Here is a 14,226-nt window from a genome sequence, read left to right as displayed (position 1 = left end):
TCCAGCTTTGGGTTGGAGACACTCTTTCCCGGGGGAGACAAAGGGCCTGCAGTCTTGGCGTCCTGCCCTGCTGGGAGGGCGTTTCTCCCCCAGGACTCAGAGTCCCAGGCAGGGGCATCTAGTCCTTCTGGCCCGGAGAGCCCAGAATTGCCGGACCTCTGATCAACCCACCCCCACTCTTGACCGTTTAATTTGGGGCATCGCCCCCCTCTCCAAATTCCGGGTGGAGGAGCTCAGAATTGATGAGCTCAGAGTAATACCAAGTCCTGACCCACTCCATCCCTCCCACCTCCCATCCCTTTGTACCCCCAGATCCTGGGCCCCCACTTGCTGTTGGGCCTCAGGGAACCGGACTATCTGCTGGAAAAGGGTCCTGGATGTGGCCTGATAACACGAAGAGGAGGACGGGCTTAAACCGGCTGGAGATGGGCGGGATGGGAAGGAAGAGACTAGTCCCTAACACTTGGTAGACCCTGTTTTCCAAGCACTGGACACCCCCCACCCACCCCGTCGGGTCACTCTGGGATTCTCAGAGCTGCGGGAGGCCCGGCAAGAACCGGACGCTAGGGCTCAGACATTATTTCAGAGAAAGTCATAAATCGCTCCCTTGAAGTCACCCTCAGCCATTACTCACAGGGCCCCACTAGCGAAAACGTTCGTGTGTGAGGGAGATGAGGGAGATGTGAGGTGCAGCGGACTCGGACCCCGGGAGGCCAGAGAAAAGGCCGGCATCCGGAGGCGCCACAAGCCGGAGGCAGACATTCCCTTGCAGCGGGACCGCGTAGAGGGGCCGTGGGCGACCAGGGGGCCGGGCGCTCCGCGGTTCCTGCTCATTCGTCAAAAGACGACACTTGGACAAAGTTGGCCCCCTCCCCTCCCCCCTCGCCCCCAACTCCCGGCCTCTGCTCCCTCTGTTTTAACGGGCAGTTCAAATTCTCCCCCCAAAAAACCAGGTCGAGCCGGGGACTAAAAGAGAGAAAAAAAAATATTCGTGGGCGATTTCTTTTCGTTATTGGTCCTCGGCTCCCTTCCGCCCTGGCCCCCTTCCCTCCTCATGAATAAAAGAAAAGTCCGAACCTATCAGATCGCGTCCGCCGCCTCCTCCCCCTCCTTGCTGCGGCTCGCACTCCAGCGGAGCACTTTTGCACAACTTACCCAGAGGATCACTCGCCCCCTCGCTTTGCCCGTCCCCTCCTGTCGCCTCCCCTCCAGCCCCGAAACCCGAGAGGCGCCTTCTTCCCACCCCAAGTGGTCCGAGGGGGGGGGGGGGGTGCGAGAGCTCGTGTGTGAGGGAGCAGCGAGTGTCGCCTGCGGAGAGGCGTGGAGTGGCGTGGCGTGCAGGGGGCTCGGGAGGGAGAGCGCGAGGATAAATCTATAAATAAATACGCACAAGAGCGCACTCCGCAGCCTCTCGGCTCGGAAACTTGGGCCCGGAGCGCGAGGCCGCGGCGCTCGCCAGTCCCAGGCTGGGGGCCCTGACTCGGGCCGCGTCCCCCCGGGCCCGGCTGCACCGCCCGCCCGCGACTCCCGGGTCTGCCCAGCGCATCCGCCCGCACAACTTCCAGCGGAGCGGAGCGGAGCGGGCAGAGGCGGACTTGGGGTTGGTGTGTTTGTTTGTGTGAACTTCCTTGTCGCCACCTTCCCTCCTCCCAACCTCCGCCCCCACCGCACCCCCCTCCCCAGCTTCTGGAAGAGTAGACGGCGGCCGGGGTTGGGGGGTGGGGGGTAGGCAGAGTGTGGGGAGGGGAGGGAGAAGAGGTTAAAACACGAAGAAGAAGGAAAAGAAGGAGGAAGCAAGAAAGAGATCGCAGCAGGGGTGAAGGGAGCGGACTGGAAGCGATTTTTGCCGACTCCGGATTCGTCCCCGGCGCGCGCGAGAATGGCGGCCCTTCCCGGCACGGTACCGAGGATGATGCGGCCGGCGCCCGGGCAGAACTACCCCCGCACCGGCTTCCCTCTGGAAGGTAAGAGCTCCGGGCTTGCCTCGCCTCACTCCTCCGCCGGGAACTTGGGTCCTCCGAGAGGTGGCCATCCCAGGGGGTGGTGGCGGCGCCGGCGATAGCAGCGGGTTCCCCTTCTCTTCTAGGGCCAAGTACGCGCGAGGAAGTGTGTAGGACCCACACTTTGTCGGGGTTTGCGTGGGTTTCACTGACCCAGCGGCCTCAGCTTCGTGGGTCTCGGGCTCTGGCCTTTACCCGCCGCGCTGAACTCCGCGTCGATTTCGACTCCTAGTAAATTTCAGGTCCTAGTGAATTTCAGCTCTTTCCACTGTTTTCACATACTTTTCCGCCGGATACTTTCTCGGCTCGCTGCGTTCCCCGGCTACGGGCTTTCTATTCTTGTTTTGAATTGTTCTTTTCACCCAGGATGATTTTCCAATCTCTTTTATTTCGAAATAGCAACAATGTGTGATATTTTTACATATCTAAATGAGGAAGGCTCTCCGCTTCCTCCAAAGCAGCGCTCAGAAACTCCTGCTTTTTGGTCTGGAAACAAAGTAATACGAAATAATAAATAGTAACGAATTTCACCCCACCCCACCCCACCCCCCAAAAAACCACAAAACAAACTTCTCGCTTGGGTTTGGAACTCTGAAAAATCTCTCGGGAGACAACGTCAAGACGGCGAGAGGGCACCGAAATTTCCAAAGAAGGGAAAAGTGTTCATTTTGTGATGTCTCCTCCCTAAATATCCAGCACGGGATGAAGCTAGAGGACGGGCGCTGAACGGGTTCCCGGCTCGGGAAAGGGCTGCAGGCACGCTTTCCGAGACCCTGGCCTGCGTTTTTGTTTTGTTTTCTTTTTAAACTAATGGAAGGTCTTCAACCTGTCAACTGGGAGATCCTTCGGTTCCTGGGGTTAGGTAGTGCGGGGTGTCATAGAGAAGTGGTTCGAGCTAGGTGCGACTTTTATTTGTTAATTACTCTTCTGGTGATTTGTATGAGCCCCTGGTGCGTGAGGAGCGGGAAAGAAGGCAGGGAGGGGATGGGCGGGCAGGCAGCCTGCGCTCTGGGGGTGGGGGTGGGGGGGTCCCTCCGGCAGCGAGACGGAGCGGGTCCCTGAATTAGACGGAGGCAAGGAGAGAGGCTCCGTGATCAAGTGCGCGCGAGCAGCCACGCAGGCGGGAGAGCGCGCGCGGCCGGGGATTTGCAGTAGCACTCTTCCTGTAGCGAATGCAAGTAAAACAGGCGGCCGGAGACGCGCCGCGGATTAGAACAATATTTGCCCAACATGACGGAGAATACTGAGGAGAGCCGAGTGCCGGTCGCTAAAGAGGCTCTTGAATATAGAGTTGGGGGCTCGAGAGCTCTCGAGTGCTAATGGCATATCCAGCCACGGAGACCGAGTGACTCTGATTTGGCGACGCACGATTTCTGATTAAATCCGAGGGTGGCTTCAGACACCTACTTTTACAAAGAGGTGGGGGGACCGAGAGAGCGAGGGAGGAGGCGGTAGGAACAGCTCAGCAGCCGGCAGCCTCTTCTCCCCTCCTCCCTTCCAATTATACTGTCGGCTCCCTCCACTCCGCCGCTGTGAAATCGTTCTAATCTGCCAGATCTCCGCAGCCGCCGAGTCCCCAAATTGGGGGCATCGAGGCCGGATTAGTGCACCCGGTGTCCCCCAACCTTCTGTGAGGAAATTGTGTAGACTTTGCATTAAGGCTTCCAAGGCTTTCTCCCCCTCCCCAGCACACACTGGGGTGCCTGTCTTCCTGGTTCCCAAAGTCACCCACACCCAGAGACTGTGGCCCATCTGTGCACCAGTCACTCGAGCCGGCAGGGACAGTTCATGGATTCCTGAGGCCAAGCAGGTATTTGATTTAGGAGACTGCTGACAATGGAGCATGTACCAAAATCATCCCAAAACGAAATTAGAACTTTGAAAGGGGTTGGAAGCAAGGGGAGGCCCTCAAGGGACAGCCAGGTGTCCCCAGAGGCAGTCGCCAACAGCATTATGGGACCCTTGGCTATGCCTCGGCTGTTCCGTGATGGGTAGGACGGTTCTGCTGTCCAGGCCAGGGCTGTGAATAGTAGTAATCAACCAGCCCCTTCTGGTCCCCAACAAAATGCATCAGTCTTGACCACGGTAGAGCTGGTTCCAGTCCTGGCCTCTCTAAGAGGCAGACAGACCTGCAGCCCATGCTGCATCCTGGGGGACAGAAAGCCATTGGACCCCGAGCCTCCAGCCTCCACCAGCCTCATGGCTCCTGCCTCTGTCTGTCTCCCTCTCCTTCTCGGAGGCATTCGTATCCCCCAGATGCATCCTCACTCCCCTCAGTGTGGCAGGACTGGGGACACACAGCACCTGGGGGGACTCCAGCAGCCAGTCGTGACCCCTCCCTCAATCCCTGAAGGACTCTCCCTCGGTTTCATGACAGTTTGACCTCACCTCAGAACTGCTGCAGCTCTAAATGTGGGGAACTTGGAGCTGCTGGGGGTCCTGGGGCTCACACAAAAAAAACCTGGAGTCAAGGGGTGTGCGCGGTATCTCGGTATCTCTCCCCCATCCTCACCTGTGCTTCTCTTCTTCCTCTCCCCTCCCTTCTCCAGTGTCCACCCCGCTTGGCCAAGGCCGGGTCAATCAGCTTGGTGGGGTCTTCATCAATGGGCGACCCCTGCCTAACCACATCCGCCACAAGATAGTGGAGATGGCCCACCATGGCATTCGGCCCTGTGTCATCTCCCGCCAGCTGCGTGTCTCCCATGGCTGTGTTTCCAAGATTCTCTGCCGCTACCAGGAGACTGGGTCCATCAGACCTGGGGCCATCGGCGGCAGCAAGCCCAGAGTGAGTGTCTTTGCTGCAGAGCTGGCAGTCAGCCTTTCCACGGCTGGGGGATCCTGGCTGTGGACCCTTTCACTGCTACCCTGTGTCGTCCAGTAGCTCGGGGTGACTGACTATATGCTTCCTATGGAAAGTACAGTGGGGGAGCGTCCTCACCCCAAGATACGCCCCCCATTGGTTGCCTTTTTCAGGGATGAGAATAACTGAGCTCCAGGTTGTCCAAGACTTTGAGGTCAATAAGTTATTCCAGGGGCTGCACCTACTACATCTGCCCTGATCCCCTATCACCATCCCAGACCAGGGGGAAATCTTCCCTCAGTCTTGCGTGAAATAGTGAGGAAGAAGACCCGGAGGGGCCCTAATTAGGTTTCTGTTTTCTTACCTATCACGATCCTATCCCTCTACCCATACCTGCTGCCTTCCTGGGAGCCAGGAACAGGCTTCTTGAAAGGATAAAGCCAATCTCAGAAGGAGGGTGGGGGGAGGTTGGCAACCAGAGCCACCAGCTTGGCCTGGGGCTTCTGGGAGGTTGATATTAAAAGTGTCTCCCTCCCTCCACCCCATCTTTCCACTCCTACTCTCCCACCTCCACCTCTGAAGCAGGTGGCTACTCCGGATGTGGAGAAAAAAATCGAGGAGTACAAGAGGGAAAACCCCGGCATGTTCAGCTGGGAGATCCGAGACAGGCTGCTGAAGGATGGGCACTGTGACCGCAGCACCGTGCCCTCAGGTGAGAAGGCAGCTGCGCCAGCAGAGCTGGCCCGAGTCTGGCCAGGGCTCCGGGTGTGCGGGGCTGGACGTGGGAGAGGAGGGGAGGTGATGGATGGCAGGGAACTCAGATAAAAGTTGGGAAGAAAAGGAAGCAAGAGAACAGGAGGGAATGGAAACCGAAAGGAAGATGGAAGGAGGGAAGAAGGAAAGAAAAAAAGAGGAGAAGAGAAGGAAGAAAGAAAGGGAGGAGGAAGGGATGGAGGGGGGAGGGAAGGAGGGAGGAAAGAAAGGGCAAAAAGTTTACCTATAAGGTCTGGTGATAAGAGCAGCTCACTAGGCGCTTTCTCAGAGATAATGGCCTAGAGATGGGTCTGTCCCAGGAAGGGCTCCCTGGACCGTCTTCTCCTAGTCACCATTTCTGTCCTGTTGCTGCCACCAACCACCGGTGGGTCCCAGGTGTGGAGGCCCTGAACCATGCTGCCCGTGAGAGGGAACGTGGCCTGGGGTGCGTGTGCGCGTGTGCGTGGGCACTCAAGCATGCAGGGCTGGGGCACACTGGAGTGTGGGGTGGCAGCAACAGGGGCTGGAGGGCCTGCTGTCAAGGAGGCCCTGGGGAAGTGGGTGTGGGTAGGGGTGCCTCTCGGGCACAGAACAGTGTGAGGCACAAGAATGTGCGAAGATGTGCACAGGCGTGCACAGGTGGGTGCCTCTGCCACAGCCTTGCCATCCTGTGAGTGCCCCCGGTGTGAGGCAGCCTTCTCCCCAGGGGCGGCTGGACTCCTGCCTCCGAGGAGGTGCAGATGCTTCCGTGTGGGTGTGACACACCTTGTGTTAGGGGTAAGGGGCTTAGGGACGTTCTCCCGGGGGAGGCCCTTGCCCCAATAACGTATACTTGCTCTTTTGCCTTTGAATTTCTGAGGTTTAGTGAGTTCGATTAGCCGCGTGCTCAGAATCAAGTTCGGGAAGAAAGAGGAGGACGACGAAGCGGACAAGAAGGAGGACGACGGCGAGAAGAAAGCCAAACACAGCATCGACGGCATCCTGGGCGACAAAGGTAGGGAGCCGTCCCGACACGCGCGCGACGCCGGCGGCCGCGTTTTCCCACGCCCCAGCCTGCGGGCCGTTGGTTCGCTGCCGCCGCTCAGACTGGCGGACAGAATTTCAGCGGGAGAACTCGCAGCCCTGGGGCGGGCAGGAGCCCCTCAGGGTTTGCGGAGGGTGCCCCTCGGGTGCGCCCCGGGGCCGGGCGGGGAGCGGAGCGCAGGCGCAGACGGCCGCGGCGTCCCCCCGGGAGCCCGAGCGCAGGTTGGTGCCCCGTGCGCCGCGGACGGCGCGCCTAGTCTAGCGCAGGACTGCGGGGCGCGCGCGTGTCCTCCGGGGCTGGTGTTTTGGCTGCAGGTCCCGGTGTCGATCTATTATTTATAGGAAACTTGGGCCAGGAGGCGGGGGGCGAGGAAGGAGGAGCCGACCGCGGCTCCCTAAATGAATTTGTTAACCAGACCTGCACAAGCTCTCTAAACGGTCCCTTGAAACCCCGCCTGACAGTTGACTGACCGCTGCAATCAATAAAAATTAGCGAGGGCGGCGTGGGCCGCCGCCTGACTCTCAGTGCCGCGTTGCCAGGGCCCGACCCGCGACGGTGGTGGAGGGGGAGGCAGATGGCACGGTGCGCTAATAAGGGCCCTCCTCCGGCTGAGCCACGAGTTGAGGCGAAGTTCCCAGATGCCCGGGTTGGAGGATCCCGGTGGAGGAGAGATTGGGGCTCTACACGCCCTCTCCCCACTTTCGGCGCGGCTGCCGCGCGGGCGAAAGTCTGAGCCCCGCGCTCTGTGGTTTTTCTCGCGAACAGCTGGGCCAGCGGTTTATCTTTCAAGCGCCCGCACGCCCGGGAAAGGGGATTGTGTTTTCGTTTGTTGGCGCGGGAAGTTTAAGCAGAAGGGCAAGTCTTTCCTGGGCACCCCCAGCCCTCGCAGGTCTCTGGCACTCGGTAAGTGTGCGTTAAGTAAGGACGTGGGGAGAACTAGAAATGGAAACCCAGAGTCAGGAAGACTGACTCAGGAAAAGAGGCAGGTCCCCAAAACACACGCATGGAAGCAGCCCGCAGCAGGCAAGACAGTGGACACGCGAACCTGCAAAACGGTGGCTTGGGGGAAAGTGGGGGAAACTGTAAAGAGCACATGAGGTTCGAGTTTCCTTCTAGAGGTTTCTCGAGGCCCCCCTCTCCTTGCCGCCAGTGAACTCCTAGCCCAGGTCTCTTCCAACCTTGAAGATGAACTTCACAGACAAAGCCCACTTCAAAGACAACGCCCATTGACGCCCAGCCCCCACAGGCCTGGCCCGAGCGGGAAGGATGGAGGAGGGAAGGGGCAGTCCGGTGTGAGCAGCTTGGAGCTGGGGAAGGGGCGGGCTATTGACATTCAGGGCCCCAAGTAGAGCCCAGTCCCGCCAGGGACAAAAGGGAGAGGGAAGAAAGGGATTGAGCTATGCCGGGCACCCTGCTGTGCCGGGCGAGCCGAGGGGCCTCAGGTCTGCAGCCGCAGGGGCCCTGTGCTGCCAGGCAGCCCCTGGCGTGGCTGAGGCAGCCCAGAGCCCTGGCACCCCTTGGGGGACAGGTGGGGGAACCCAGTCCTTATTTAAGTTCATATTGGAAAGGGACTTTGTTGGACTTCTTTATTTCGTAGGGCGAGGGGACATAAAACTAATCTTTCCCAGCTAAGTACTGCACAGCAGACGCTGCTTCTGAGCGGTATCCCTGGCGAAGTGGAAGGAGATTTGATTTTATTTGGAGAGACTTTAGAGGGTGTGTGTGTGTGTGTGTGTGTGTGTGTGTGTGTGTGTGTGTGACAGGGGTATATCCAATTCAGTCTGTGAGGAAGCACAATAGATTGATTTCTTTTGAGAAAGAAGGAAATAATAAAGAGGATGGAAAGATTGCGTGGTTTGGGGAATCTCTTTGACTCAAGAGAGTTCTGGGCTTCCGGTGCTGGTCCGGGCTTACAAAACCCGCTAACAGGCAACTTCGCTGGACAGAGGTTTTTCCTGCAACAGAACCAGGAAGCTCCAAGTCTCCAGGAGTGAATTGAGGAGCCTGGCAGGTCCAGGTGGGGAGGCTAAGAGTATAGGTGCTGAGTCTGTGAGAGGAGCTGCAGGGAATGAAATGAAAGTGGCAGGCCTGGTGTCCGGAGAGTCCCACGGTGTTTGAATGACAGTGATGGCATGTTAGGCATTGTGACTGTGAGTCAGATGGCCGCATAAGCACTTGGGTTTCTCAGTGGGACTGTTTGCCTTTGGACTGCATTGCGTGGGTTGTGTTCTGAGCAAGTGTGGGTGTGCAGTGTGATTGTAGATGGGTGTGAATGGATAGCGCGCCCGTGGGGTTGTCTGTCCATCTGGGGACAAATCCTATCAGCTCCCGATGTGGTACCTGGGCCGGTTTGCGGGCACCCCGGTGAACTGCCCAGACGGAACATCTCATCTCTCTCCCAGGCCCCAGACAACAGTTTCATGGCCAAGTTAAAGGTGAAAAGACCTCCCAACCTCCACCCACGTTGACCAGGTGGGGAGAAGCAAAGAAGCCCCTTGGGCAGAGCAGGGAGCCAAAACAAAGTTTTGGTCTTGACAAATGCTTTCCCCGGGGGGTTGCCCCTCTCGTGGCGGGGAGCCGCGGAAGAAGGGGTTTAAGAGCTCTTCTCTTTAAGCGCTAAAGAGAGATCCCTCCCTGAGTCCGTTTTTTCCTATCGTCCGCTTGGCATTTAATAATGTTAAGACTTATTAGAGCTGGTAATGAAAACTGGGACTGCTGAATGGGAAACTGTGTAGGAGAGGGGTGTAATAGCTTCCAGGCATGGTAAGAAACTATTTATCCGCAATCAGTCCTCACTCTCAGAGTTTGAAGCACAAACGTTAAGTTGAAGGGTTTTAAAGCAGATTAAATTGAGCTTTTATTTCTGTGCACTTTCATCTCTGAACAGCTCACTCCTGCTCCCCTTGGGCTGATATTCATGAGGCTGTTCATATTTTTTTTTTTTGCTCTTATCCTTGTTAAGACTGAGTTATTAGGATTGTTGGTTGTGAGAATTCGCAGGCTGCTGTGGATAGGAGCTCCGGGGCTCCGGCCATGCTCTGCTCACCTGGAGAGGGAAATGGACAGTTCCTTGCCCTCATCCACTTGGACTCTCTCCTCCTGACCCATTCGCGGAAGATCAGGGGAGAGACCATGGACCCAGCTGGCAAAGGGTTTGAGGAGGAACGGGAAAGAACAAGATTTTCCCAACCTGAACCCAGGGAGACGCTTGTAGGAAATTTAATAGGGATTTAAACAGAGCCAAACCATCTTTCTGTAGGAACTGAGGGAGTGAGTATGAAGAAATAAGCAATAATGATAATAATAATAATAATAATAATAATAATAATAATAATAATAATGGCAGCAGCAATAACAACAGTAATAAACAATAAGCACACCAAAGCCTCATGCATCTGACAATGCACAAACTTAGGCTGAAGCTGACCAGATCAGACATGGGGCTCCATTTGGTCTGCAGGATAGAAAGCCCATTGGGGTCACAATACAAAAGAAGGGGGGGAGTCACAAGTTTAAAAAGAAGAGTGCGCAGTTCGCTTTCAGGGGGACAGTGCCAGTGCGACAGCAATCCGAGAATTTGCTGACCTCTCCGTCTGAGGAGGGGGCCGCGGGGGTGTGTGAGAGATGCAGATTTGTGTTCCTTTGCATTTTCCCTTAATTTATTTTTAAAGCAGCAAACTTACAGGTGTGGAGTGGGGAATGACGGAGAAGATTCGGAAAGGAGGGAGAGCCCCGAGTGTCGGTTTTAGACACTTGTAAAAGGAGGTGGGAAACAATTTAATTTGGCAGCGGCGATAGCTGCTAATGCGGTTTTCGGTCGTTTGCTACACTGGAGGAAGCTGTTTTGATTGTGTGTACAAGGACCTGCCAAATTTAATTAGGCTCCGGGGGAGCGAATGAATAGGGAAAGGGGGGCTCGGCTCCCCTTAGCCCACGTTGTTTTTTTTTCGGTTTCACACCTGGAAGGAGCATTGTTTACCGGATAGGCCAGAACTGGAAAGGGAAGGGGCGGGCTGGCGGGCGGGCGGGGGGTTGGAGGGGTGGTGCAGAGGGAGAGTGGCCTTGGAAGAGGGAGCGAAGGAGGGGACCCAGATAGTCCATTTATCAAGAAACAATCTGCATTGATTTAAACCAACAAGTTCCCTCCTCTGTAAATGTGTGTTTAGAGAAAGGTAATTGACACTCCACCAAATCAAAGGATTACCCCGGGTTGGCAATCTAATCAAACAGAGTCCAGGCGGGATTTGAAGCTGTTCAGAGTGGGATCAGCTTCGCATAATGGGGGCTCGGAGGAAGATGGGAGGGNGCTAGGAGCATGCGAAGGGGAGGGGCCTGAAGGAGGAAGAGAAGGGGTCGAGGGCAAAGGGGAAGTGGGGGCCAAAGGAAGGGGTGTATGGATGGGAATGCCAAAGGGGGGTCGGCTGCACTTGGAACTTCAGCTCGGGGGAGAGGAAAAGCGTCGCCGGCCGCAGCAGCAGCAGCAGCCTCGGGAGGGTTGAGGGGAAGTTGTGTGCGCCTCAAATCGCGCTCAGAAGAGACCCCGAGAGCACGCCAGGGTGCCTTGGGGGCTCGCCTGGTCCTCTGTTGGGCAGCAGGGGGTGGGGTGTGTGTGCAAAGGACCGCGGACCTCTGCAAACTTGCTGCATAAGAATTGGTTCGATTTTCCCAAGGCTGCGGGTCATCTAATGGCTCTTTCCAAGACTTGGTCGCCTGGGCCCTGGGGGTGCGTGCGCTGAGCCCAGGTGGAGACCGAGAGAGGGATAGGCAGAGACGGAGGAGACACAGCCACAGAGGTGGGACGAGAGAGTCACAAAGGAGGAGGAGAGCGTCAGGAGAGGGGGGTGGAGAGAGACACGGAGAGAGAGAGTTCAGAGCGAGAAAGAGAACCTGCCTAGAGCGTTTGAGAAGCTGAAAAATGCAGAGGGACCAAGGGAGGCCCCGGGCAGCAGGAAGAAAGACAAAGAGACGCAGAAGTCACCGAAAGGCTGGCCCTTGGACAAGCAGATCTTGAGACCGCGGGACCCTGAGACAGCCCGCGGGAGAGCGCGAGCGGAGAGGACGGGCGCGCAAAGCCGGGCGGCGGCAGGAGGCGGGCGAGCCGCTGTCGTTCTTTTGATCCTCCGCGGCTTCCCCTTATCAGAAGCGCTTTCGGTGACACTGGCACAAAGGCAGTTCATCATATTACAGGGCGGCCCGGCGGCTCGCTGCGATCCCGCCGCTTAATTAGAGGCGAGCTAGTCCGGCCGGCGGGGCGGGAGGGAGGCCGACCCCGAGGCGGGGGCCCGGGCTCTGCGCTCCGACCCAGGGCGCTGGGCATGGGCTGCCCCGCGCGCCAGGCCCGGTCGGCACTCGGAGCTAGTGGGGCGGGAACCCTTTTTTAAGAGTGTCGCTAAATAAACAAGCCAGTGCGGGTTTCACAGCCAGGAGAGCAAGGCTCGCCGCCTTCCGGTTTGTAGCAACCGCCTCTCCTAAGTTCTCAGTTTTGGGAAGGATGGTGCATAGGCCACCATCCCGACTCCCTGGCTTGGGGCGCTGCAGACTGGAGGGTGAATAAGGGTGAAGTTACTACACAGGGCGGCCTGAAGGCTTCTTGCTGCTGTGGGTCTGGTTCACAACCATTAATTCCCGGCGACTGAGTGTTAAGAATCCCTCTTCCGATGGCTCGCCCTTCCTATCTCCATTTAAACCCAGCGGTCCAAAGCAGGAGGGATGGAGCGAAGCACCGTACATTGTGGCGGGCCCAGGAAGTAAGGGTTCTCCTGTCCATCCTGTCCCCAACTCGCTAGTAGTGCAATCTGGGACCCACTCCTCCCCCCTGGGTCTCAGTTTCTTCCCATGAAAAACCAGAAACTTGGACTAAGACAAAGATTCTTATCCTTTTGCGGTATCCTGAGCTCCTGTGAGAGGAGGCGGGATGGGGTGAGCCTTGAGCGGGTGTGCTTGGGGGGAATATCCCGGGGGAGGGGGCTCCTGGCGAGGGGCGAGCCCGCACAGGGCAGACAAGATTCCCCCTTTCTTCGCTCCATCCCCCCAACCGAAGAAGAGAGAGTAGGAGGAGGGAGCTGAGACTAGGGAAGAACAACAATGAGATAACTCTTACAAAGGCAAACACTGGCGCGCGCTCGCGCGCAGCCCCAGAACCCGCGGTAAATAAACAGAGTCGGCAAACTGTTTGCCAGATAAACTCGTGCCTAAATCGAGTGTGACGGGCCAGGAGAGAAGAGACAGAAGGAGATAAGGTTGGAGGGGGAATGAACGAACATAATCTAATAGAATACATTTAGAAAACAAACTTTAAACAAGGGAGAACAGGCGAGCGGAGAGTAATTATCCGCCCCAGAGAGCGAGGAAAACCATCGGAGCGCTGGGGGTGGGGTGGGGTGGGGGACCAGAGTCACCGAAAGGCTGCGTGTTGGGGGTGGGGGTGCCTCTAGTACTACTGAGGGAACCAGGAGAGGGTCCCAGGGGCGCACAAGGGAAGGGCTCGGCTCCCAGATTGAGATTCCCGCACAGCCCCAGTCAACCCATCGCATTTCTAAACAGGGTGGGGTCCCCGTCCCCCAAACACCCCCCCCCTCCGCTGCCTGGGCTTGCGGGTTTTACGTTCACCTCTGGGCACGCACCGTCACACACCGGCTGTTTCCAGGCGTTTGTACCTAAAAGACCCCCGTGCATGGCACAGCCGTTAAAGGAATTAGATATTTACCAGTTTGAAATAAGCCTGGCTAAGAAGACGAGAAGAGAGAGACATTGAAAAGATGAGACTGGGGGAAGACTTCAAACGAATTCATCATTTGGAATGGTGGACGGGAGATTTACCAGACAGTATTGGGAAGTTATTTAGATATTAATAACACATTTTCCTGAGGCGCGACCACGGCAGCCATCTGCGCTGCTCTCCGAGCTATTTGGCTGGGTGAAATATGGGCGTCTCAAATGTTGGGAAGAGATAACGCAATCAGGCTAACCCTGGTCCTAAGACGGCATCGCAGCGTTAAACCCGGATTAACCCCCCCTCCCCGCCGCCCCCTCCCCTTTCACAGCTTTCCAAATTTTTCAGTGGAATTTACATGGAAGGATTTAAAAGCACATATAACCGTCGCCTTTAAGCAGTAAGGTGATTATTTGGGCTTTTTTTTTTTAAGAATGTCTTCCTGAAAATGATAGTTGTTACGTATTACGTTATATATAAACAATATTATACACAAACATGTATTTTTATACAGGGAGAGAGGGCTGGGCAAATGAGATTTGCTTCCAGGTAGCCTGTTTGGAGTTCCTATTTGCCATCATCAGCAAAGTTGATGAGGCTTCGTTCCTAATGGGAACCTAAGGATATAAATGTGAAAAGTATAAGACCTCTGGCCCTGGAAGGTCTGCTCTCGAGCCAAACAGAACTCACAGCCCTGAAGAGACAGTGCGGGCTGCAGGGAAGCCCTCCTACTATAAAGAACAGAGAATAGAAAACCAAAGGCAGGTTCTCCAGGGGCTTTGGGGCCTTGAAGGCCATGACAAAGGGGGGCACATTCCAGGAATTCCAGGGGAAAAAAAGCTCATCTCCCTCTCCCACTCCAGACTAATGAGGTAATTTGGAAACGCAGTTGGGGATGGGGACGAGAGGGGAATTGGAAGGTTGGGGTGCCCCCCCC

General features: G+C 56.6%; 1 protein-coding gene across 2 annotated transcripts in view; it reads left to right on the top strand.

Annotated features, from left to right (window-relative positions):
* Nucleotides 1-1,774: 1,774 nt before the first annotated feature.
* The window catches only part of PAX7 (paired box 7), a 122,623-nt gene continuing 110,171 nt past the window's right edge, over nt 1,775-14,226 (top strand). The window contains exons 1-4 of one of the 2 annotated variants that reach the window (XM_019654863.1): nt 1,775-1,964; nt 4,550-4,785; nt 5,383-5,512; nt 6,413-6,547. In XM_019654863.1, the coding sequence (XP_019510408.1) occupies nt 1,880-1,964; nt 4,550-4,785; nt 5,383-5,512; nt 6,413-6,547 (586 nt within the window). In that variant the 5' untranslated portion in view covers nt 1,775-1,879. The remainder of the gene's footprint in view (nt 1,965-4,549; nt 4,786-5,382; nt 5,513-6,412; nt 6,548-14,226) is intronic. The other variant, XM_019654864.1, reaches the window with a different exon arrangement.

Source organism: Hipposideros armiger, unplaced genomic scaffold (genome assembly GCF_001890085.2).
Source record: "Hipposideros armiger isolate ML-2016 unplaced genomic scaffold, ASM189008v1 scaffold_232, whole genome shotgun sequence".
In the NCBI taxonomy this organism is placed as follows: domain Eukaryota; kingdom Metazoa; phylum Chordata; class Mammalia; order Chiroptera; family Hipposideridae; genus Hipposideros; species Hipposideros armiger.
The sequence above is the reverse complement of the archived record's forward strand: the minus strand, read 5'-3'. Positions and strand labels throughout refer to the sequence as shown.